The following is a 25,490-nucleotide window of genomic DNA, read 5'->3' on the forward strand; positions in this document are numbered from 1 at the left end:
CTGTCTCACCTATTTTAGTGTCATCTGCAAATTTGGCTATAGAACCTTCCATCCCTGTACCCAAGTCGTTAAGGTAGATTGCAAATAGTTAGGGCCTAAGAACCGAACCCAGTGGCACCCCACTAGTTACATCTTGTCATCCAGAAAAATACCCATTTATCCTGACTCTGTCTTCTGCCCGTCAGCCAGTCTTCTATCCAAGCTAATAAATTATCCCATACCCCATGAGATCTAACCTTGTGCATTAATCTTCTGTGCAGCACCTTATCAAAAAAACATTCAAAAGATAATTAGACTGTTATCTGAAAAGGAAGAATGCCCGGGCTTAGAGAGAGAAGGCGGAAGAATGGCACTAAGTGATTTGCTCATTCAGAGATCTGATGCAGACATGATGGGCTGAATGGCTTCCTTCTGCACTGTAGCAATTCTGGGATTCTGAAGAGGAGACTCTAAAAGTCTAAGTGGAGTAGGAATTCTTGAGCAGTATTTCAAGCAATATATTACTGTCGGACAATGAAATGCTGGTATAAACTGGACAAAAGAAACTTCAGGATGCGCTGTTCCACAATGAATGAAGAATACATTGAATAGTGTACTGGGTTGTGGACAAAATCAGTTGAAGTTGTTCAAGGGCAGTTATATAGATGGACCATAGTTTTAATGGACGGGTGAGTTAGATGGGTCAATACTCCTTTATCTGTACTTACCATGGTAATTGAGGGCTCTAATCATAAATTACTCACAATGTGTTTTCAGGCATGATGTACATGGATTTTCATTGACATAGTGCCACTCAACAGACTTGAATACATTTCTAGCTCTTGGAATAAAAGGGAAAGAAAGCACTCAAATAAAAAGTTGGCTGGGTGACAGGAAGCAGACAGCAGTAATAAATAGTTGTTTTTCAGGTTGGAGAAAGGTTTATAGTGGAATTTCCCAGGGAACAGTGTTGGGATCCTTGCTCTTCCTGATATATATTAATGACCTAGATTGTGGTGTGGAGGGCATTCGCTGATGATACAAAGATTGAATGCGTTGCCAGCCGTGATGAGGATTGTCTTGAACTTCAAAAGGACATAGACATATTAATGGATTGGGCAGACAAGTGGCAGATGAAGTTCAATGCAGAGAAGTGTGAGGTGATCAATTTTGACAGGAAGAATGTGGAGAGGCAGAATAAAACAGTGGTGGGAAACGTGCGACCCAGGGGCCACATGCAGCCCATCTGGGTTCGGAGTGCAGCACATGAGATATGTTGTTGACCACATTCCACCGATTTCCATCTGGATTGTTTTTTTTCCTACCGGTATGACTGAAATGATACGCATGGAAAGCAAGGGCAAGTGAAGTGAGGTGCATTCTGGTTGTACACAACATTGACTGTGAGAGTCTGGGGGCAATGGAGGAGAAGTCTGGGGCAATGGAGGAGACATGTGAGAGCGGATGGAGCATCGGTCTGGTCCCCAATCTGTAATAATCACCAGTTTGCCCCGGGAAGTATGGATGGGGGGGTTCCGGATATGACGGAGAGCAGTGATTAAGAGGATGGGGATATGTTTATAGAGGGGAGCTTTCTGAGTATGAGGGCGCTGAAGAAGTTTGGATTGGCCAGGGGAAACAAATTCAGGTACCTGCAGGTGCGGGACTTCCTATGTAGAGAGGTGTCAACCTTCCCGCTCCTACCACCAAGGGGGATTCAGGACAGGGTAGTTTCCAGAGGGTGGGTGGGAGAGGGGAGCGTCTCTGACATTTATAAGGAACTTATGGGGTCAGAGGAGATGCAGACCGAGGAGCTAAAGCGCAAGTGGGAAGAGCTGGAAGGAGAAATAGAGGATGGTCTGTAGGCGGACGCGGTGAATAGAGTCAACGCGTCCACAACATGTGCCAGGCTCAGCCTGATACAATTCAAGGTCGTTCATTGGGCTCACATGACAGTGGCCCGGATGAGCAGATTATTTGGGGAGGAAGACAAGTGTGAAAAGTGTGCGGGAGGACCAGCGAACCATGTCCACATGTTCTGGGCATGCCCAAAGCTTAGGGAATTTTGGCAGGGGTTTGCAGGTGTCATGTTCACAATTTTCAGGGTGTCAGAAGATCCGGGAATCCAGGAGGAGAAAGAGGCAGACGTTCTGGCCTTTGCTTCCCTGGTAGCCCGGAGACGGATATTATTAGCTTGGAGGGACTGAAAGCCCCGAAGTCGGAGACCTGGCTATCGGACATGGCTAGCTTTCTCTGTTTGGAGAAAATCAAGTTCGCCTTGAGAGGGTCAATGTTAGGGTTCACCCGGAGGTGGCAACCGTTCATCGACTGCTTTGCCGAAAATTAATCGTCAGCAGAAGGGGGGTGGGGGGGGTTAGTTTAGTTTAGAGTAGGGGGTTAATAAAGGTGAGACCTGTAAGGAAGGGAGACAGCTTTTGCACTAGGTTTATAGTTTCATGTACATTGTTTATTTTGTTGTTGTTGTTATAATACCAAAAATACCTCAATAAAATGTTTATTAAAAAAAAACATTGACTGTGAGAGCTGTGCAGTCTGTGTCCAAATTCTAAATATTTACTTCAGTTTTACAATTGAAATTGTCGATTAAGCATTTATTATAACTAGTTATGAAATATTTGGCATGCATTAAATGTATTTAACCTTATTAATGGTTAGTGAACAAGCCTGATTTCGAACTTGCGGCCCACTGAGATGAAGGAGATTCACTTATGCAGCCCACTCACTAGCCTAGGTTGTCCATCACTAGTATAAAATAAATGGATAAACTCTAAAGGAGATGCAGGAACAAAGGGGCCATGGTGTATATGTATATAATTCATTGAAGGTGGCAGGGTATGTTGATCACGGCCCGAGGCCGGCGTCAATCCCGCCCCCGCCGTGTCCCAAGATTCGGCGGCCCCCCCGTGGCGATTCTCCGGCCCGCGATGGCCCGAAGTCCCGCCGCTGACAGGCCTCTCCTGCCAGTGTGGTTCAAACCACCTACCTGACTGGCGGGATTGGCGGCGCGGGCGGGCTCCGGGGTCCTGCGGGTGCGGGGCGATCTGACCCCGTGGGGGCACTCTTTTTCTTCCGCCTTTGCCATGGTCTTCACCATGGCGGAGGCGGAAGAGACCCCCTCCCCTGCGCATGCGCCGGTATGACATCAGCAGCCGCTGACGCTCAGGTGCATGCGCGGACTTTCGCCAGCCGCAAAGTCCTTTTCGGCCCCGGATGGCGTGGCGCCAAAGGCCGTTCACGCCAGCCGGCGGAGTGGGAACCACTCCGGCGCGGGCCTAGCCCCTCAATGTGAGGTCTTGGCCCCCAAAGGTGCGGAATTCCGCACCTTTGGGGCGGCCCGACGCCGGAGTGGTTCACGCCACTTCGACACGCCGGGACCCCCGCCCCGCTGGGTAGGGGTGAATCCCGGCTCAGTTAATAAAGCATATGGTATCCTAGATTTTATTAATAGGGGCATTGCGCACAAGAGTAAGGAGACCATGTTGAACTAATAGAAGACACTAGTGAGGCTTCATCTGGATACTGCGTCCAGTTCTGGGTCGCATATGTGAGGAATAATGTGAAGGAATTAGAGAGAGTACATAGGAGATTCAGAAGAACGAGTCCAGGGATACACAACATGAGCTCGAAGGATAGACTGGAAAGGTAGGGTCGGTTTTTCTTGGAGAAAAGGCTGAGAGGAGACTTTATAGAGGTTTTGAATCTACCTTATCAAATTACCTTGTATCCTATGTGCATTTGCCTTCTTTATATGTCTCCCATGTGCGACCTTGTCAAAGGATTACTAGTCCAGCAACATTACCAGCACACACCTGACTCCCCCTCTGAGAGGAGACTTTATAGAGGTTCTCAAGATTCTGATGAGTATGGAAAGCGTAAATAGCGAGAAATCCAGGAACACATTGAAAACGAGAGGGCACAGATTCAAAATAATGGGCAAACGGAGTAAAAGTGACACGAGGAACAAAAAATTCATCCAGAAGCCTGAAACAAATTCCTGAGAGGATGGTGGAGGCAGGTTTGATCGAGGTATTCAAAAGGGAATTGGATTTCTATCTGAAAATAAATAACGTGCAAGGTCATGGGGATAAGGCAGAGGAGTGGGATTAGGTGGAACAATCTTTCAGCAAGCTAGTGCAGTTTCAATGGGCTGAATGGCCTCCTTCTGCACCGTAAAGACTCTGAGATTCTGTGAAAAGGTGACAGAGGGGGAGTCAGGTGTGCGCTGGTAATGTCGCTGGACTAGTAATCATCTGACAAGGTCGCACATGGGAGACTTATAAAGAAGGCAAATGCACATGGTATACAAGGTAATTTGATAAGGTAGATTCAAAATTGGCTTAGTTGTAGGGCACAGAGGGTGATGAGACGGCTGATTTAGTGACTGAAAGCCAGTGTCCGCTGGCGTACCACAGCAATCCGTGCTGGGTCTCTTATTATTCGTCAGTTATATAAATGACATAGATGACGATGTGGGGGGTAGGATCAGCAAGTTTGCAGATGACCCAAAGGTTGGCTGCGTGGTTAACAGTGAGGTCGAGTGTCTTGGGCTACAGGAAGATATAGGCGGGGTGGTCAAATGGGTAGATAAATGGCACTTGGAATTTAACCCTGAGAAGTGTGAGGTGATACACTTTGGATGGAGTAATTTGACAAGGAAGTATTCAATGAATGGCATGACACCGGGAGATTCAGAGGAACAAAGGGACCTTGGCATGTTTGTCCATAGATTTCTGAAGGCAGAAGGACAGGTTAATAGGGTGCGAAAAAGGAATATGGGACACTTGCCTTTATCAATCAATGCATTGGTTACAAAGGCAGGGAGGCCACGTTGCCGTTGTATAGAACTTTGGTGAGGCCACAGCTGGAGTACTGTGTGCAATTCTGGTCACCACATAATAATCTTTATTATTAGTGTCACAAGTAGGCTTACATTAACACTGCAACAAAGTTACTGTGAGAATCCCCTAGTCGCTACACTCAGGGTACACGAGGGAGAATTCAGAATGTCCAATTCACCCAGGTACGTCTTTCGGGACTTGAGAGAGGAAACCGGAGAACCCAGAGAAACCCACACAGACACGGGGAGAACGTGCAAACTCCACACAGACAGTGACCAAACCGGAAATCGGACCTGGGTCACTGGAGTTGTGAAGCATTATGTGCTGCCTGGGATGGAACATTTAAGTTATGAAGAGAGGCGGGTTAGGCATGGGTTGTGTTTGCTGGAGCACAGAAGACTGAGGGGGTGACCTGCTTGAGGTGGATAGGCTGTTCCCCTTAGTTGAAGGGTCAGTCACGAGGGGAGACAGGTTCATGGTGAGGGGCAGGAGGTTTAGGAAGGATTTGAGGAAAAGCTTTTGCACCCAGAGGCTGGTGATGGTCTGGAATGCTCTGCTTGGAAGGGTGGTAGAAGCAGTTGCCTCACATCCACTAAAAAGTACCTGGATGAACACTGGCACATCTTAACATTCGAGGCTATGGGCCAAGTGCTGGCAAATGGGATTAGGTAGGCAGGTCAGGTGTTTTTCATGTGTCGGTACAGACTCAATGGGCTGAAGGGTTTCCTCTGCACAATGTGATTCTGTGATTCAGAGGCCCAGGCTAATGCTCTGGGTCATGGGTTCAAATCCCACCACAGCAAGTGGTGGAATTTGAATTGAATTAATAAGTTAAACGCTGGCCACGACAACTATCATTCATTGTTATAAAAACCCATCTGGTTGAGAAATGCATTAGGGAAGAAAATCTGCCATCCTTATCCATCTACCTGGTCTGCCTATGTGTGATTCCATATCTACAGTAATCTGGTTCATTCTGAAATGTCCTAGCAACGCAGTGAGGGATGGGCACCAAATTCTGGCCTCGCCAGCCATGTCCACATCCCCTGAAAGAATAAAGAAAACAAAAAGGTTTGTTTACCTTGTCTAATGCAGGAAACGTGGCCCGGCCTTTAGCCTGCAGCTGCTTCTCTAGATCCTGCATATTTTCTCTGAGGGTTGATTGAACACAGCTGCACGCAGCTTCTGGGAATAACTGGGACAGATCATACAACTGGCTGGAAAAAGAAAAGGGAAAAACTGACATGTACAGAGCCCCAAGGAGTGTAATGTTTCTTACTAGCCTGCTTCCTCTCTAAGCATCCTCACCAGTTCCCTTTCAGCTGCTTTCGGAAATCTGGTTCCACATCACCAACCTGTGTCAGCTATGGTACAATTGGTAGAACTCTTGCCCAAGTCTGAAGGTTATGGATCCAAAGCCCACTGCAGACACTTGAGCGCAATAATCTAAGCTGTCAGTGCTGAGGGAGTGCTGCACTGCCGGTACTGGGCAAGCGCTGCACTGCCGGTACTGGGGGCGTGCTGCACTGCCGGTACTGGGCAAGCGCTGCACTGCCGGTACTGGGGGAGCGCTGTACTGCCGGTACTGGGGGAGCGCTGCACTGCCGGTACTGGGGGCGTGCTGCACTGTATGTACTGGGGGAGTGCTGCACTGCCGGTATTGGGGGAGTGCTGCACTGCCGGTACTGGGGGAGTGCTGCACTGCCGGTACTGGGGGAGTGCTGCACTGCCGGTACTGGGGGAGTGCTGCACTGCCGGTACTGGGGGAGTGCTGCACTGCCGGTACTGGGGGAGTGCTGCACTGCCGGTACTGGGGGAGTGCTGCACTGCCATTACTGGGGGAGTGCTGCACTGCCGGTACTGGGGGAGTGCTGCACTGCCGGTACTGGGGGAGTGCTGAACTGTCAGAGGTGCTGTCTTTCACACGAGATGTTAAACCAAAGCCCCATCTACAGTCTCATATGGATGCCTTAGTGGGAAGCTAGCTGTCAGAGAGGGAAAAATAAAGAAAGAACGAACTGCACTTTTTATGACCACCTGTTGTCTAAAAACAGTTTACAGCCAATGATGTTCTTGTGAAGACTAGCCATTGTTATAATGTAGGAAGTGTGGCAGCCAACTTGTTCACAGCAGTGTCCCACAGAGAGCACTCTGATAATGACTGGATAATCTGTTTGTGGGATGTTGATTGAGGGATAAATATTGGTCTGGATAGCAGGAATAAATCCTCTGTTCCTCATTGATATAGTGCTGCAGATGGGAAGAAGGGGTCTCTGTTTAGTGTCTCAAATGAAAGACAGCGGGCGGAATTCTCCGTTGCCTGACACCAAAATCGTGCTCGCCGATCGGGCAGAGAATCGATTCCAACGCTGGAATTGGGGCCAGCGCCGGTTTGCGAATCTCCACCCCTCCAAACCAGCATCATCGTGACACATGCAGTCGCTTCATCGGCCGCCCCTGATAGGCTGAGTTCCTGACGGTGCGGGACGCGTGTGGTCTGAGCGCTGTGCCGGCTGCAGACCGTGTCCAGCGCCGCCACATTCAGCCGGGATCTGTGCCACTGGCCTGGGAGGCGTCTGCTAGGGCCAGAGGCGGTGGCGGCCAAGGCGTGGGCTGTGGGGTTAGCGGTTTGTGGGCTAGGTTACGTGCCCGGCCGGTGCCATATTATATAGTGTAGCCACTGTAGCCACCTAAAATGGACACTGAACTAAACAAAATGGAGAATCGCTAAGACTGCAGGGAAAAACAGTTTAGCCAAGGCAAGCAGCCTGCAAACACTCATTAGCATTTTGCAAGCAGCAAAACCAGTTTCTGGCCAGGTGGAAGATCTCAAACCAAAGGTGATAATGGCAGAACGTTTTACATACTAATGAGGCAGTCCAGATCTAGGCACACACAATGGCAACATTTGGGTTTGAATAAGATACTTGAGTGGATGTCCAGACAGAGCGGCACCAGAAGTATCCACTATAGAAACCGCCCCCACCATCAAGAAAGACCCTCACATTGGAGGAATTCAAAAGATATCGATTGGAAGCGATCCAATCGATACCTGAAGGTAAAGCCCGCCCAGGAAAAGGCAAGGACATTGGGGACCCCTATAAAAGTAGACCCCCACACATGGTCCTGTCTGTTGTTTTCGTGCTCCGGCTTTGACCAAGAACTTCGACCTGTATCCTGACTCCAGCCGTTGAGCACCAGCCGCCGAACCGTAAGTGCCAATACGACGCTCGCTACGCGAACCAGGCCCACTAGACCCCCAGCGACCAGCACACTCTCTGAAGGTTGCAGACCAAGATCGGAACGAAGGCCTCGCTCCCTGACCTTGCCTGTTCCTGTTTAGTTAAGTATTCTGATCGCTTAGTTTAGTTATAGCTTAGTCCCTTAGCGTGTGCATGCGTATTTATTATATTTGTATAATAAATATTGATCGTTTGGAACTTACTAATCGGTGTATCGTTTTATTACTTTGAACCTGACCTTGGAATATTTGTGTGGTGTTATACGGCACCTGGCGACTCCCGAGCTGAAAATACACACACAGAGCCTAGCAGTGTTAAGCACACGGCCTTTAAACGGAGGCGTGTTAATACACTCCAATAAACGCGAATTACACTCAAGTAAAACGTGCAACAATAGCACGACTGGTGCAGGTTGTCAGCCGTGCGCATGTGCAGCCCAGGACCTGGCCATTCTCGGTGTGATCCAAATCGGTGAGGGGTTCGCACCGATTTTCCTGACGTGAATCTGCAGTGGATTCTCTGTTCGAGCCGGCACTTAGCCACAGAAATGGAGAATCCTGCCCAGCACCTCAGACAGTGTGGCACTCCTTCAGCACTAGAGTGTCAGCTTTGACATTTGTGATCATCACTTGGTTATTTGACCTCCAGTTCATGTCCACACTGATTCTAAAAGTTGAACATTTCAAACCAAACTCAATAATGTCAAAAAGGAACAGACCGAATTCTTTGGAAATTTGAAGTATTCTGATGTGCTATTTATGCCTAAATATCTAAGCATACATTCAAGAACACTTAAAAGACAACTACAATGCTCTTAAAATGGTTGCATACTTACGGCATCATCCTATCAATTGTCTTCAGTTCTGCTGGCTGCCTGGTTGCCAACTCCCCAATATATTCCCAGAGGAAACCAAACAGTTTCTACCAAAAGACAGAAAATATGCAGTTAAGGGAGCAAGACAAATGGTAGGGAGATCTGGGTGTTATCAGCTTACAAATATGAAAGCTAATGATCAATCATAGAATCTCTACAGTGCGGAAGGAGGCCATTCGGCCCATCGAGTCTGCATCGGTCCTTTGAAAGACCACACTACCCAGGCCCAAACCCCACCCTATTCCTCCAACCCCACCCTAAGAGACAATTTAGCATGGACAAGCCACCTAACCCGCACATCTTTGGACTGTGGGAGGAAACCGGAGCATCCAGAGGAAACCCACGCAGACAGTGGGAGAACGTACAAACTCCCCACAGACAGTCACCTGACGTCGGATTCGAACCCGGGTCCCTGGTGCTGTGAGGCAGCAGTGCTAACCACTGTGTCGCCCCTAATCCCATGGCTACAGATATCATTAGGGGACCAGACAAAGATATGGAAGGGGAAAGGGCTCTGATTGACTGGGTGGATGGGGCTGGTCCTCACAGACATGGCTGCTGGGCCACTGAGAAACTCTAAAAACAACAGAACATCAATAAAATGAGTCACACGCCTCACCTGAATTACTGAGGAATGTTCATGTGCAGTACAAACACTGGTGTGGATCTGCTGGCCCAAACAGCCTGTTCCATTGCTATAAGTAGTATGTAATAGTAACTATAAAACTATGCGAGAATACAGTGGTATCATGAAGGATGTGCAGGGTCGGTGGATTGGCCACTCTAAATTGCCCCTTAATTGGAAAAAGCGAATTGGGTACTTTAAATAGATTTTTTCATTTAATCACTTGAGAACTAATACTGTCATTTCTAAGCTGTGCTGTTTGCTACACATAAAACATATGAACTCATGACTGTGTTGAGCCTGTGATTAGTTCCAACGGAGCGTTGTGAAATATGCTTGAGATGCTGTAAAACTGTCCTTTCAGCTCTTCTTCCTGCAATTCTTCATTCTCTACTTGCAAAACGCCTTGTCGCGCCTTCAGCAAAGTCTCGAGTGTTTCATGCACTCCAAAGATATGCAGGTTAGGTGGATTGGCCTTGCTAAAATTGCCCCTTAGTGTCCAAAGATGTGCAGGTTAGTGAGGTTACGTGATAGGGCGGGAGAGTGGTCCAGGAGGGTGCTCTTTCAGAGGGTTGGTGCAGACTCGGTGGGCCTAGTCGATGTTGAGGACTCCCAGGGCAGCTCCCTCCCGACTGTATATCACTGTGCCACCACCTCTGCCCTCCCGATGGGACTGGACATACCTTTATTATCACCATCTTTGGGTATGATTCCGTGAGTATGCCTATGGCAAGCTGTTGGTTGGTTAGGCTGTGAGATACCTCTCCTAATTTTGGCACAGGCCCCCAGAGGGAGGACTTTGTCATTGTTGTTTCCAGTGCCAGGGGTCGATGCCAGGTGGTCCGTCCAGTTTCTTTCCTTTTAGACTTGTAGTGGTTTTGATACAACTGTGTGGAGTCACGTGTAGACCGGGTGAGGACTGCAGACTTCACCCGATGAAGGAGCAGCACTCCGAAAGCTTGTGATTTCAAAAAATCCTGTTGGACTTTAACCCGGTGTTGTGAGAGTTCTTACTGTTCCCACCACCCTTTCAGGCACCAAATTCCAAACTCCCCCCACCCTCTGGGTAACTCACATCCCCTCTGAAACTCATAGGATCGTAGATTCCCTACAGTGCAGTGTCAGACGTTGAGCTGCTGTCATATAGAGTCAAAGGTACTGTTCCTTTTACAAACACCTTTATTTCACTTTAACAGACTCTGCACAAAACTATATCTTCGCATCACCTGACACAAAGGCCACCTGAAGCCTCTTTACATATCAGTGTCAATTATTGAATACTTAACATAATGAGACAACTAATTGGAATGTCTCTTAACCCATTACTTAACATGCAGAAGGAAGCCATTTGGCCCATCGTGTCTGCACCGAACATTCGAATGAGCACTCTACCCATATCCACTCTCCCAACCACCCCTCCCTCCCTCCGTAACCTAACCTTCACATCCCTGGACACTAAGGGACAATTTAGTATGGCCAATCCACCTACCCGTACATCTTTGAACTGTGGGAGAATGTACAAACTCACACAGACAATTCCAAAACTGGAATTGAACCCGGGTCCATGGCGCTGTGAGGCACTGTGCCACCATGCTACCCCTTATCTTAAATCTATGCCCTCTGGTCATTGACCCTCCACCAATGGGAAATGTTTGTTCCTGTCTACTTTATCTATGCCCCTCATAATTTTATACATCTCAATAATGTCCGCCCTCAGTCTCTTCTGCTCCAAGGAAACCAACCCCAGTCTATCCAATCTCTTTTCATAATTTAAAAAACATTTTAAAATATAAATTTAGAGTACCCAATTCATTTTTTTCCAATTAAGGGGCAATTTACTGTGGTCAATCCACCTACCCTGCACATCTTTTGGGTTGTGGGGGCGAAACCCACGCAGACACGGGGAGAATGTGCTAACGCCACATGGACAGTGACCCAGAGCCGGGATCGAACCTGGGTCCTCGGCGCTGTGAGGCAGCAGTGCTAACCACTGCCCCACCGTGCTGCCCTTTCTAACAGAGTGTTAATGGTGCTTTAGAGTATTTACTTTAACAACCTCTGTTGAAATCGTAATTTTATACGAAGGTTTATTGTACAATATTTTTCTTTGGGTGTGTTTTCAGGGAAGTATGGATATTATGCAACAAAGGATGGGTAATAAATGTGGCTTACCAGCATCTACAAGGACAAATATAGATTTTAAAATATAAATAAATTGAGTGCCAGTTTTAAATAGAGCACTTGCAGTCTGGTTCTGATGGTTAATACAGAGGCTAAAACACAACAACCATATATTGGATTTGTGATGGTACAAAGAACTCACCTCTAATTTGGTTTTGTTTCCTGCCGCAAGACTTGGGTGGTTACACTTTTGAATCCGCTCCACTATTAGGCACTGTTTCTCCGTTACCTGTCCCGTTAGCAAGGCCTTCAGCTCAACATACGACTCAGGGACTGTGAAAATAAAACTATTCGAATGAGATTGGGAAGAAAACCTGCAGATCTTACCGTAAGTCTGGCCTATTGAACGGGCGCAACAAAGATTCGCTGGATGACTTCCTGGGAGGGGCTTTCCAATGAGAAGAAATGGGCTTTGTTCTCTGCCTTTTCAAAGAATAAGAGGTGATCTCATTGAAACATAACAGATTCTCAGAGGGCTTGACGGGTTAGATGCAGAGAGACTGTTTGCCCTGGCTGCAGAGTTGATAACTAGAGTTCGATAATGAGACAGCAGTTTAGGACTGTGTTTTGTCACTTAGAAGGTTGTGAGCCTTTGGAATTCTCTACCCCACTGAGCCATGATCTATCAGAGAAGGCAGGCGGATGCTGGAAATCTGTAATAGAATCAGAAAGCTTTGGAAAAACCCCAGCAGGTCTAGCAGCATCTGTGGGGACAGAAACAGAGTTAACACTTTGAGTTGAATGCGACTTCCTCAGAACTAAAGGAAGATAGAAATGTTTTTTATGCTGTTGAAAGAAGGAAGGAAGATGAAGAATGAAAGGCCTGGGATAGGTTTGAGGATGTCGAATCACAGAATCCTGATCATGCAGAACGAGGCCATATGGCCCATCGGGTCCACATCAATCCTTTGAGAGAGCAGCTTACCTTGGCTCAATTCCCTACCCCATCACCATAGCCCCACCTAACCTTTGGACAATAAGGGGCAATTTAGCACATTCAATCCACCTAACCTGCAAATCTTTGGACCGTGGGAGGAAATCAGAGCACCCGGTGGAAACCCACGCAGACACAGGGAGAACGTGCGATCTCCACAGAGAGAGTCGCCCAAGGCCAGAATTGAGCTCCCTGGCGCTGTGAGGCAGCAGTGCACACCACTGTGCCACCCTATGGGAGAGATTAAATGTGACGTGTGAGGGGAGAGATTAAATGACAAAGATGTCATGAATGTTTTTAAGATAAAGATAGATTGTTTTTTGAAGAATAAAGGGGTTAAGGATAATGGTGTTCGGGCCAGAAAGTGGAACTGAGTCCACAAAAGATCAGCCATGATCTCATTGAATGGAGGAGCAGGCTCGAGGGGCCAGATGGCCTACTCCTGCTCCTAGTTCTTATGAATAAAAGGCAAAGGGAGGGGTTGATGGGCTGGCTGCCAGTTCAACACCTGCTCCTATTTCTTATGTACTTTTTAAATATAAATTTAGGCAATTCTTTTTTTTTCCAATTAAGGGGCAATTTAGCATGGCCGATGCACCTACCCTGATTTCCTATGTTCTGATATACAACTGCACCACGCCAACCCGGAGTATAGCTGTGCCAATGAACTCCAAATTTACCGAAGCAGCAACTCAACTCCAGCACTGTAGTTGAGCTGCATCAACTATGCAGTTGTTCTGTCTTAACTCCATTAGGCCAGCTGTTCAATGTGACTTTTATAAAGTTGCTCAAACAGTTGTTCCTATTAGCACAGAGCCAAGTGCCGCACCACTGTGGCAGTGGGGGTCTCAGACACAAACATGTGCGCTAGAGCCCTGCACAGAAACAATGTTTCTCCCCAGCAGAAAGCCATGACTTACCAGGGAAAGTGAATGGGAGCTCAGTCTTGGCTGCTTCCATCATCGCTTTTCTTGCTTCTTCACTTGGTGCTTTCTCTTTATTCAATGTGGCTTTGGCTGATTTCTTATCACCTGCACTCTCATCTTTCTCACTTTCAGCATCGGAGTCTAGATCCGAATGGCTGTCATCTTCGAGATCTGATTGACTGTCTTCGTCATTCTCTTCACTTTGATTCTCCTCCTCATTTTCATCCTCAGCACTGTCTTCACCTTCCACATTTTCTTCTTCATTTTCACTACCTGGCTCCTCCTCTTCCTCTTCCAGCTTTCCTTCCTTTTAATAAAACAACATTTGCAGGTCAGACTTTTTTTTTTGGGGGGGAACAAGTCCCTTTGCACGTTGGAAAAGAAACATACACATTGGAAAATATCCCGTCAACAAAGTAATTGTCATTCTGCTACTTCGACAAAGTGGTTAACCCAAAACAAGTAATGCTTTTTAAAAGAGCAAACAAAGGGTGGCACGGTGGCGCAGTGGTTAGCACTGCTTCCTCACAGCGCCAAGGATCTGGGTTCAACCCCAGCCCGGGGTCACTAACTGTGAGGAGTTTGCACATTCTCCCCGTGCCTGCGTGGGTCTCACCTCCACAACCCAAAGATGTACAGGGTAGGTGAGTTAGCCACACTAAATTGCCCCTTAATTGGAAAAAAATAATTGGGTACTCTAAATTAATTTTTTTAAAAGAGCAAACAAAAGCATTTCAAAGGAATACATTAATAAACTCTCTTTTGTAGGTTGGTGGTAAACACTGTCTAACAATGTTCCCTATAAAATTCTGTTAATGTGCGCTGCCAGTTTTGTCACTGTCTAATTAGTACCTTTGAATTACTTTGCATGGCCACACTTGTGCAATATTTAACTCGGAACAGTACCTTCCAGGCTGCTGCACAGTTCTGCTGCTTAGCAGGAGCATTGCTGTCTACTCTACCAAGAGCAGTGGCTCGATACTACCATTCATGAGCCTCACCTTGTAAACAAGACAAGGCTTGTCAATCTTGTCTAGGATAAAACCATCATGTAAGTCATCTGCAGACATGTGTTTCGGTTTGTCTCTGCCTTTTTCTTCAAACTCTCCACGCATCCGACGGACTCTCTCTGCCTGAAATTCAAGTCAAAACACATAATTAACACCCACTTTAGTTTGTGAAACCTTAAAGTTAAACAAAAGTACAATTCATACTGCATTCGGGGCTGGAATCTCCGTTTCAAGGATTATGTCCCCACACCTTCGTAAAAATTGTGGCCTTTCACGCCAAGGGGCAAGGGGCCAGCAGGGATCCGGTGGAAAGCATGCAGGTTGCAACACCGAAACAGCATGTTTTAGTTGAGTGTGGCTCACAGCATGTTTGCATCAATATCCTCATCTGGCCATTAGGATATATTTCTGCACGTAGTGGTAACATTTCACAGGCAGATTTCAAAAATCAAGGTCAGCGCAAAATGCCCGAGGTCTGCATTTTCCAACTACCTCACCTAATTGTTAACAGTTGCATGTGAATCCATGCCATTCAACAAGAATCTCATCACTAAAGTAATCACGCTTTAATGGGTTATGAAGTGCTGACTGACGACTTCAATCTGCCTGAAATCAGCATCAAGGTCACTCAACAGCAATGCAGTAACGAGCACATAATGTGCTTTTGAGCTGTTGGTTGAGGGATAAATATTGGCCGGGTCAGCAGTGAGAACATTCCTGCCAAAGAACTCAGTAGATTCCATACCTCAAGTTTCTGCAGACGCTCTTCCTCCTCCCTTGCCAGCTCCTCCTTGGTCTTCATTCGGTCAGAGGGCTGTGCCTTCATGTCGAAGAACAGCTCGCGTACAATAATATCATAATCCCCAGCCTGAAGCAGGAAAGATCAAAAATGGAGGAATAAAACTGCACTTGATGTTTCTACTTCATACATTTTGATGTCTATTGAATGGAGTTTAGAGAACAGAAACTAGCCATTTGGCCCATTTGGTTTACGCTGGTGTTCATGCTCCACACCAGCTTCCTCACACAACTCTTCATCAAACAAACTGTCAACTGTGGGGAGTTTTTGACCTTGAACTACAAATCAATTGCATTTATCTTCTATCTTGCATTTTTGCTTCACTTTGCCACATCTTCTCCGCTACAAATGCTTTATAAGCAACAAACCGTGACCCAGCTTTCAATTTTAGTCGATAGGAAGCATACGGTAAAATGGGTGGCACGTTCCTTTAACCAATATGCTCTGCGGTCTCCATCTCCTCATTCCAATGGCTCAGCTGTGAAGACAATGAGTATCTGAGCTATTAAACTTGGGAAGATCAAACGCACAATCCTCAGCATGGCCTGGGTCTCACCCAGCGATATGACGCAGGCATAGCATATTAGACATATAATGCAGCTGCCATTCTCTACTTTCATAGTCATACAGACCAGAAGGCCATTCATGTCAATGCCAGCTCTTTGAAAGAGTTATCAACTCTCCATACTTTTTCCACATAGCCATGCAGATTTCTCCTTAACAGAGTCTTTTGCTAAAAAATTATGTTTAACTGAATATAGATAATAAATAATGTTACCCTACCAGCCTCCCCGAACAGGCGCCGGAATGTAGGCGACTAGGGGCTTTTCACAGTAACTTCATTTGAAGCCTACTTGTGACAATAAGCGATTTTAATTTCATTTCATGTTATCCCCCGTTTAAAAAAAGTCTTCAATGCTTCTGTGACTACAGATATCACTATTTTAAACAGTAAGAAGTTGTAATAAATAATATTTTTTGAGGCACAAGAGAGAGAACAAAAGAATCATGAAATGTGAGGTCAATTTGGTGAAGGACCTGGAGTTGAAAATTTGAAAGCATAGATAATCTCTTACAACAGAGTCCAAGGATCGCCAATTCGCTTCAACAAGAAAAAAACATTAAAATATTGGATGATACAATACATTTTTGCCTTTCCTTAGCTCAACAAACATACACAGGCTTTAAGATTAACATGGATTAGAAAGTACATCTTAATTTACAATGGTCTCATTGATACACAGTCTGTTTTAAGCAAGCAAGGTGAGGCACACTCCTCTCTGAACCCAAATGAATATCTGTGGATTTCTCCTTAGAATCCCACCTTATAACGGAGAATCCCTACAGTGCAGGAGGTCAATTGGCCCAGCAAGTCTGTACCGACCTTTCGAAAGAGCACCCTTCCTGGGCCCACTTCCCCGCACTATCCCCGTAACCCCACCTAATCTGCACATCTTTGGACCAGATGATTCTTATACCACGAACCACCTTGGCTCACTGAACTCTGAATTCCACACGAGTGATTTCAAATTCCACTTTCAAAAGTCACACTGTCAAATTTTCTTTTAAATTATGCTTTCCCTCCGCTGCTTACATCCAGGTTTGGTTTTCAGGTTTTACACCTCTTCCTTCGGGTTTTCCTTGTCTTAAAGGCTTTTACACAAACTCCTAGGTCTAGCTACAGATTTCCACAATTATTTCACGTCGCCAAAAATATGGTAATTTCTCACAAACCTTTGCACTACTGCAGATATCTTTCTGGCCTCTCACGATCCAATGCCTTTTCAACTCTGTGACTTTACTGAACAGTAAGTAATCTGCTCTGGTTCTCAGTTTCCACTGTTCTGTTAACTCCAGATCTTTTGGAAACTTCTCTTCATTTCTCTTGGTTCCTTCACTAGCTGGACTTTAAGTTTCCAGCAACTGCTTTCTTAATCATTACTCCATAGTATGGCTTTTCTTCGAATAAGGCTGAGAGAAATGTTCTCTTTTTAGCCTACTAGAACCAACTGCTTCTAGCAGACCTGTGGCAGCTGCCTTCTTTAACTGCACCTCCGACGCCAACAGCAATCAAAAGTAGTCAAACTAAAACCCTTAAAAGCTACCTTACAAGGCCCTAGTTGCTAAGCAATCACTGCTGGTTTATTTACTCTTCACATCATAGTTCTCTCTAAGCACAATAGAATCACAGTTGGAATTGAAACCCCCCCCCCCCCCCCACCACCACACACACACACACACACACACACACATACACACACATATATCCAGCATGAATCTAACCATAGGTTTTACCCTTCCAGGCACAGAAACATTAAATTAAACTCACTTAAAATTATTTCTAATGTTTATCAATACAAATATAAATCCTTTAAAACTACCTTTGTTTTCCTAACAAATGCAATTGGTTTGTAGTTCAAGGTCAAAACCCCCCCAGAGATGACAGTAATGAACACAATGCCTAAAAAAGAATCATGTGCAATAACACTGAGCTAAACACTTAAGATCGGAAGCAAACTAGAGAAACATAAGATGAAATGAAATGAAATGAAAATCGCTTATTGTCACGAGAAGGCTTCAATGAAGTTACTGTAAAAAGCCCCTATTTGCCTCATTCCGGCGCCTTTTCGGGGAGGCTGGTACGGGAATTGAACCGTGCTGCTGGCCTGCCTTGGTCTGCTTTAAAAGCCAGCGATTTAGCCCAGTGTGCTAAAACAGATTGAAACAGTGGGACAATGCATGCAACTTATTTTACACTGAACTGTTCCTAGTATAATTTACAGTGTGCAATAGCACCATTTAATTCCAGCAACCAGGTATTATGAGCAATGCTGAAAAAACATCTGGAAAACATTGTTTTACCTTTTTAAACCATTGCATCCCTAAAGAGGCAGTTTATTCAATGGCGGAGCCAAATGTTCCTGAAATCACTGACCTTGGGTTTCTCCTCCTTCAGCTCAGCTTTGGGGGCTTTGTGAGCCAGCAGGGAATAGACCTCTTTCCAATCTTTGTCCAGCTTCTCGGTCAGCTCCTGCGCCTTGTCTCGCTGCACCTGCCGCTCGTGCTGTTCAGATTAGAACATTTCATTGTTACCAAAAATAGGTAATTGGGAGCAGGAGGAGGCCTCTCAGTCCCTCGAGCCTATTCCACCATCAGTTACGGCTGATATGCAGCCAAACTCCATATAAAATAAAACAGCCAAACTAATCAGTTGTGTGTGTGTAGAACTTCTCTGTGAGAAAGATATGTTGCATCTAATGACAAGCTCTAATTCTGCTTTTGAGATCCTGCCAGCCAGGATGAATCAAATACCTTCACAACGTAGGACTGAAAAATTTCTCCCATACCAATTGTTAACTCTGGGCATTGGAGGTGTGGAATCTCGCTTTAGATATCTTGGGGTCCAGATAGCTAGGAACTGGGGAACCCTGCACAGGCTTAACTTTTCGAGGCTGGTGGAACAGATGGAGGAAGAGTTCAGGAGGTGGGACGTGCTGCCGCTTTCGTTGGCGGGCAGGGTCCAGTCGGTTAAAATGACGGTGCTCCCGAGGTTTTTGTTTCTCTTCCAGTGCCTCCCCATATTGATTCCGAAGGCTTTTTTCAAAAGGGTGAACAATAGTATTCTGGGGTTTGTGTGGGCGCGGAAGGCCCCGAGAGTAAGGAGGGTATTCCTGGAGCGAAGAAGGGAGGTAGGCGGTTTGGCGTTGCCCAACCTGTGTGGGTATTACTGGGCTGCGAATGTGGCAATGATTCGCAGGTGGATGATGGAGGGGGAGGGTGCCGCATGGAAGAGGCTGGAGGTGGCGTCCTGTGTGGGTACGGGTTTGGAGGCATGGTGATGGCCCTGCTTCCGCTCCCCCCGGCAAGATATTCCACGAGTCCGGTGGTGGTGGCGTCCCTCAAAATTTGGGGGCAGTGGAGGCGGCACAGGGGGGAAGTGAAGGCCTCAGTGTGGGCCCCGATACGGGGCAATCACCGGTTTGCACCAGGGAGAATAGATGGTGGGTTTTTGAGCTGGCATAGGGCAGGCATCAGGTGGATGGGAGACCTTTTCCTCGATGGGAAGTTTACGACTTTAGAGGAGTTGGAAGGGAAGTGGGGCCTCCCCCCTGAGCCGGTTCTTGTTTGGGGGGGGGGGGGGGGGGAGAGAGAGAGAGAGAGAGAGAGAGAGAGAGAGAGAGAGAGAGAGAGAGAGAGAGAGAGAGAGAGAGAGAGAGAGAGAGAGAGACGGACAGGTGGGGGAGGTGTTCGGGAGGCCCGGCGAACTACACCCACATGTTTTGGGCATGGGCGTTGGAGGGGTTTTGGAAGGGGGGTGGCGGGGACTTTGTCCAAGGTGGTCGGTTCCAGGGTGGAGCCGGGCTGGGGCTCGCGATCTTTCGGGTAGCATCGGAGCCGGGAGTGCAGGAGGCGAGAGAGGCCGGTACGCTGGTCTTTGCGTCTCTAGTAGCCTGGCGTAGGATTCTCTTACAGTGGAGGGACGCTCATCGCTTGGCAGCTGCATCCTAGCTCACATAAAGTCCTGCCCATTCATTACCTTCTTGCTCACTGACCTACATTGGCTTCCAGTTCAGTTTTACCTCAAATTTAAATTTCTCCTCCTAGTGTTAAATCCATCATAGCCTAGCCACTGCCTGGCTCTTAAGCCTCAAAAAATATCTGCTCTCTTGTTTGCCCCCAGATCCTGTCACTCATCCATTGGCGGCCATGTCTTCAGCTATCTGGGTCCTAAACCCCCACAAAGCTGCTCTGCTTTGTTTCCTTTCAAACTCTTCGTCAAATACCTCTTTGACCAACCTTTCGATCATCTGTATTCATTTCTTCGGATGGTGTCATTTTTTTGTCATATTGCTCCTGTTAAGATTTTGGGATGTTTTATAAAGTTGGAGGTGCTACATAATTCCAAGTTGTTGAAATCCATTTTGCCTTTCCTTACTGTGTGGACTCATCCCCCCTTAGGTATTAGCTCACACTCGGCAAAACACTTGGTCGCTACTTCACTCTCAGTAGCTGCACCTTCCCCTCACCCTCTGGACCTACCAACCTTCACAAACCGCCTTACGACTCACTTTGACCTTGTTCAAGAGTCTTCTTTGACTGTCTTGCTCGACCTCCCTACTGAACTGGCATCCAATTTCTCTCCACTACCCTGTGAAACTTTAAAAGGCATAGAACATAGAACAGTACAGCACAGAACAGGCCCTTCGGCCCTCAATGTTGTGCCGAGCCATGATCACCCTACTCAAACCCACGTATCCACCCTATACCCGTAACCAAACAACCCCCCCTTAACCTTACTTTTATTAGGACACTACGGGCAATTTAGCATGGCCAATCCACCTAACCCGCACATCTTTGGACTGTGGGAGGAAACCGGAGCACCCGGAGGAAACCCACGCACACAGGGGGAGGACGTGCAGACTCCACACAGACAGTGATCCAGCCGGGAATCGAACCTGGGACCCTGGAGCTGTGAAGCATTTATGCTAACCACCATGCTACCCTGCTGCCCAAATAAGCTAGTGCATCTTTGAGCACTAGAGAAATCTAAGTTGTAGTAAGAGGTCTGACATCAGCTTCAATTATTTAGACAAACCCCAAACTGCAGCCATAGACGACATGGTAGCTAGGTAGATTCTGTGACACATATGCCTGAGTTGCCTTGGTTTCCCCTCCCTCACCAATGGTGAAAACCGATACCCATCAGCACATAGGTAGTTACCGCCCAGCGGGAGGCCATTGGCCAGCAGGAGGATCAATTGGTCCCGCCGTTGTCAAAGGGGTTTCCCAATGAAAACAGCCCTCACCGCCTGGAAATCCGCAGCGGTGGTGCGCCGGTGGCAGGACCTGGAGAATCCCATTGGCGTGAACAGGAAAGTTCTGGCCAGAGTATCCAAAGCGGTTTGCAAAGTGTACCTTCTCCTTCTTGGATTTAGCAATAAGCTCGTCAATGAACTCCTTCCGGGACTTGGGCTTTGCTTCACCCTCCTCCTCCTCGCCCTTCTGCTTAGACAAAGTCTTCTTCTGCAACAGCCCGCCTCCTCCAAAGTGTGCCGCAGCAGTGAATTCAGCTGCCAGCAACGAGATAACATGTTACTCAAGGAACATAAAGATTAATACAGCCAGCCATGTATTCACAACTTATTTCAAAAGTGAATGTTTGCTGTCATGCCAATATTAGCTGTCAACTGAAGCTCAGTGGTGGAAATCTCACCTCTAAAGTTAGAAGGTTGTGGATTCAAGTTCCACCGCAGAATGCAAAATCAAGACTGACATTCCATAGCAGTACTGAGGAGCACTGCACTTTCGAGTCTGAGCCCTCTCAGCTGAACTTAAAATATCCAAATTCACTGCATACTGAACAAGAGCAGGGGAGATCTCCCCGATGCCCTGGATAATATTTATCCCTCAATCAACATTGTCAAAAATATTTTATCTAGTCACTATCTTATTGCTGTCTGTTGGGCTTTGTGAAAAGTGTCTGCCATGCTTCCTACACTATAGCAACGACTTCACTTCAAAAGTGCTTAATTCAGGTCCTAGATGCAAGTGTTTCTTCCTTCAATTCATCAACACAAATTCGTCCCATCACAATCTATCATGGACTCCTGCCCTCTGTCAAACCCCCCAATCTAAGAAACACTCTCCAATCTTCTTGGGAGAGAGATGGAAAACATTGCTAATAATCTCATGCACATGCAATAATGTTCTCAGCAGCATCAAATAAACGCAGTCATGCAAACCACACTACGGGCGGGATTCTCCAACCCGCCACCAGGTCGGAGAATCCCTGGGGGGGGCAGCGCAAATCCCGCACCGACGCCAGCTGCCATATTCTCCAGCGCCAGTTTTTGGGCGGGGTTGGGGTTCACGCCACGCCAGTCAGGGGCCGTTGGCAGCGGCCCCCCCAGCATTTCTCCGGGCCCCAATGGACCGAGCGGCCGTCCGTTTTTGGCCAGACCCGCCGGCGTGGGTTACGCATCTGCGTGATCTGCGGGCGGGCCTGTGCCGTGGGGACACTTCTTCCTTCCGTGCCGCGGGGGCACTTCTTCCTTCCGCGCCGGTCCCTGTAGGGCTCCGCCATGGCTGGCGCGGAGAAGATAACCCCCTGTGCATGCGCCAAAATACACCGGCCGGTCTGCGCGGAACCATGCCGGTGGTTCCGCGCACGCGCGAGATCACGTCGGCCCTTCGGCGCATGCACAAAGTCGCGCAGTCCCATCGCCGCCAGTTGGAGCGGCGCCAACCCCTCCGCCGTCCACCTAGCCCCCCGGAAGTGCGGAGAATTCCGCACTTTCGGGGGCTGTTGACGCAGGAGTGGTTGGCGCCGGTTCTCCTGCCGGCGTGGGGACTTAGTCCCCAGAAGGGAGAATCCCACTGCATGTTTCCATGCTCACCGGACAAAAGGCCCTTATCCTCCGTCTCATTGTCACTGTCTGGCATGTCGTTGAACTTCTCAATGTCTGCCAGGGATTGCCCATAATGAGTGAGTTCCTCATCCTCATTCAGGTTGTACATGTCCTTCTTTGTATGCAGGCGCTGAAACAACAAGATCAAAACAATTAGGCAAGTCGAACAAGAGTTACATATCAATGTAATCAACTTCAATATAGATAAGTGCCAGGTGGTGCATTTTGGTTGGGGGAATAAGGAGGTCATCTACCGCTTGGAAAATAGAGAGTCTCGGTTGTGATGAAAGGTTATCGACCTGAAACATTAACTCTTGCTTCTCTCTCCACAGAGGCTGCTTGACTTGCTGAGTATTCCCAGCATTTTCCGTTTTTATTTCAGATTTCCAGCATCTGCGGTATTCTGTTCTTCACTAAGTGTCTAAGTGGGTTAGGCGCAAAGGGATCTAGGGGTACAGATTTGCAAATCATTAAATGTAGAAATATAAATTAATAAAGCTATGAAGGGTGCAGATGAGGCATTGGATTGTTGAAGAGCTGTAACCTGGAAGGTTATGGACCAGGTGCTGGAAAGTGAGATTAAAATGAGTGGCTAGATTCTTTTTTTTCCCTCACCAGCGCAGACATGATGGGCAGAATGACCTCTTCTATAACCGTTCTATGGTTGTATGGGTTAGTGTTTGTAAGCTGCTGCTTTGTCTCTTAGAGCTGTACGGTAGCACAGTGATTAGCACTGTTGCGTCTCAGCGGCAGGGACCGGGTTCGATTCCCGGCTTGGGTCACTGTCTGTGCAGAGTCTGCATGTTTTCCCCGTCTCTGCGTGGGTTTCCTACGGGAGCTCCGGTTTCCTCCCACAAGTCCCGAAAGACGTGCCGTTAGGTGAATTGGACATTCTGAATTCTCCCTCAGTGTACCTGAACAGGGGCCGGAATGTGGCGACTAGGGGATTTTCACAGTAACTTCATTGCAGTGTTAATGTAAGCCTACTCGTGACACTCAAAAAGATTGTTACAAGGCTAGGATTACAGCAGCAAATTGCAGTGCTGGCTCAGGTCGGCTAGTTTGGCACAGGACGTTGTAAATTATGGGGCCTTCTGCATAGCTCAGGTACTTATTATGGCAGTTCTCTTTTCTGTGTTTGTCATCTAATTTTTCCTCTTCTTCTCCTGCCACTTTAAAAACATTTATTCACAGAAGGTGGGTGTTGCTGTTAAGACCAGCATTTTGTGATTGACATTAAGACGGTCGTGTCTGGTCTTTTCCTTGAACCACTGTTATCCATGAAGGTGCAGCCACAGTGCAGTTAGTGTGGGAGCTCCAAGATTCTGCCTCAATTTCCCATCACATCCACAATATTATTAAACTGAGTGTGCCAAGCAGGCATTCAAGTATATTAACTAGGGGGCGACATGGTGGCGCAGCAGTTAGCACTGCTGCCTCACGGCACTGAGGACCCGGGTTCGAATCCCGGCCCTGGGTCACTGTCCGTGTGGAGTTAGCACATTCTCCCCACATCTGTGTGGGTCTCACCCCTACAACCCAAAGATGTTCAGGGTAGGTGGATTGGCCATGCTAAATTGCCCCTTAATTGGGAAAAAAAAAAGAATTGGGCACTTCAAATTTGTTTTAAAAAAAGAACCATCTATATACAGATGTACATGATGAGAAAGCTACGTCACTATTAAGAATGAAAGCTGGGGGAGACAGGGGGCCATCGACTGAAGTAATATTTTCAAAGGCACCTGGAAAACTGGAGCTATAACAGGAGTCATCAGTTGCAGCTCATGCATTATAATCAAAGGATTTAAACTCCTTGCATTCTGGTGATTGAATGGCCAGATTCCCAGAGCTCTGGAGTTGTTCTGTAGGGAGTGGGTGGGGGTGTTTGATGACTGACAGACAGGACTCCCCTGTCACCCCAGCTATTGCTGCATTCCAAGCATCAGTAAGCCAGCAGAATGTAGACGCCATCCTGTTTATGTGCACTGATGAAAGGTCATCACCCTGTAACGTGAACCCGACATTCCTCTCTAACATGCACGCTGCCCTGGTTTTCCCCAGCATCTGTTTCTTATTGCAGGTTTCAAACATTTTTTGTTCCACGAGACGGCAATTGTAGCTGCGATGAAGTGAGGGGACTTGCATTCTGTGTTTTAAGTCCTCGTAGAAATGCTTCAGTGCATTGTGCACAATGGAATATTTTAAAACGGAGCGCCTACTGTTAGATAGGCAGAATTTGTGCATAGCAAGATCCCACACAGGACAATCAAATAACCAATTAGCGTTCAGTTCTGACAATTCAAAATCTACTCCTGATTGTATATAAATAAATACAATTTAAATAAATAAATATAATAAAGTTTATTTGACCCAAAGGTGGGGGCAATACTTTGTATTCCGGGAGAGGTCAGATTGAAAGAAAGGTTAAGGACGATGGAATCAAGATGAAAGAGCAAAACAATTCTTAAACAGAGGTTCTGAAAGTTTAGGAGGAGTGGCCACTTCCTGGGGTGCGACTCTGCTTTGGGAAGAGAACTGAAGAAGCCTTCTGGCCAAACCAGAGAAGTGTCTGTTTTTCAGAAAGCAGTTTTAAATCAGCTACCCAGTTAAGCCATAACGGTTCTACGGCTGCAAAACAGCAGTCTGGTGTCG

The 25,490-nt window shown here is 47.0% G+C and overlaps 1 protein-coding gene across 4 annotated transcripts in view; it reads right to left on the bottom strand.

Moving 5' to 3' along the window:
- nop14 (NOP14 nucleolar protein homolog (yeast)) overlaps positions 1-25,490 on the bottom strand; it is a 61,657-nt gene that overhangs the window by 23,826 nt on the left and 12,341 nt on the right. For all 4 annotated transcript variants that reach the window (XM_038805866.1, XM_038805867.1, XM_038805864.1 and 1 more), the window contains exons 4-12: positions 22,827-22,968; positions 21,346-21,500; positions 18,365-18,493; positions 15,376-15,498; positions 14,622-14,753; positions 13,615-13,927; positions 11,903-12,033; positions 8,916-9,001; positions 5,920-6,055 (exon numbers count right to left, since the gene is read on the bottom strand). In XM_038805866.1, coding sequence (XP_038661794.1) covers positions 5,920-6,055; positions 8,916-9,001; positions 11,903-12,033; positions 13,615-13,927; positions 14,622-14,753; positions 15,376-15,498; positions 18,365-18,493; positions 21,346-21,500; positions 22,827-22,968 — 1,347 coding nt within the window. The remainder of the gene's footprint in view (positions 1-5,919; positions 6,056-8,915; positions 9,002-11,902; positions 12,034-13,614; positions 13,928-14,621; positions 14,754-15,375; positions 15,499-18,364; positions 18,494-21,345; positions 21,501-22,826; positions 22,969-25,490) is intronic.

Source organism: Scyliorhinus canicula, chromosome 8 (genome assembly GCF_902713615.1).
Source record: "Scyliorhinus canicula chromosome 8, sScyCan1.1, whole genome shotgun sequence".
Lineage (NCBI taxonomy): Eukaryota > Metazoa > Chordata > Chondrichthyes > Carcharhiniformes > Scyliorhinidae > Scyliorhinus > Scyliorhinus canicula.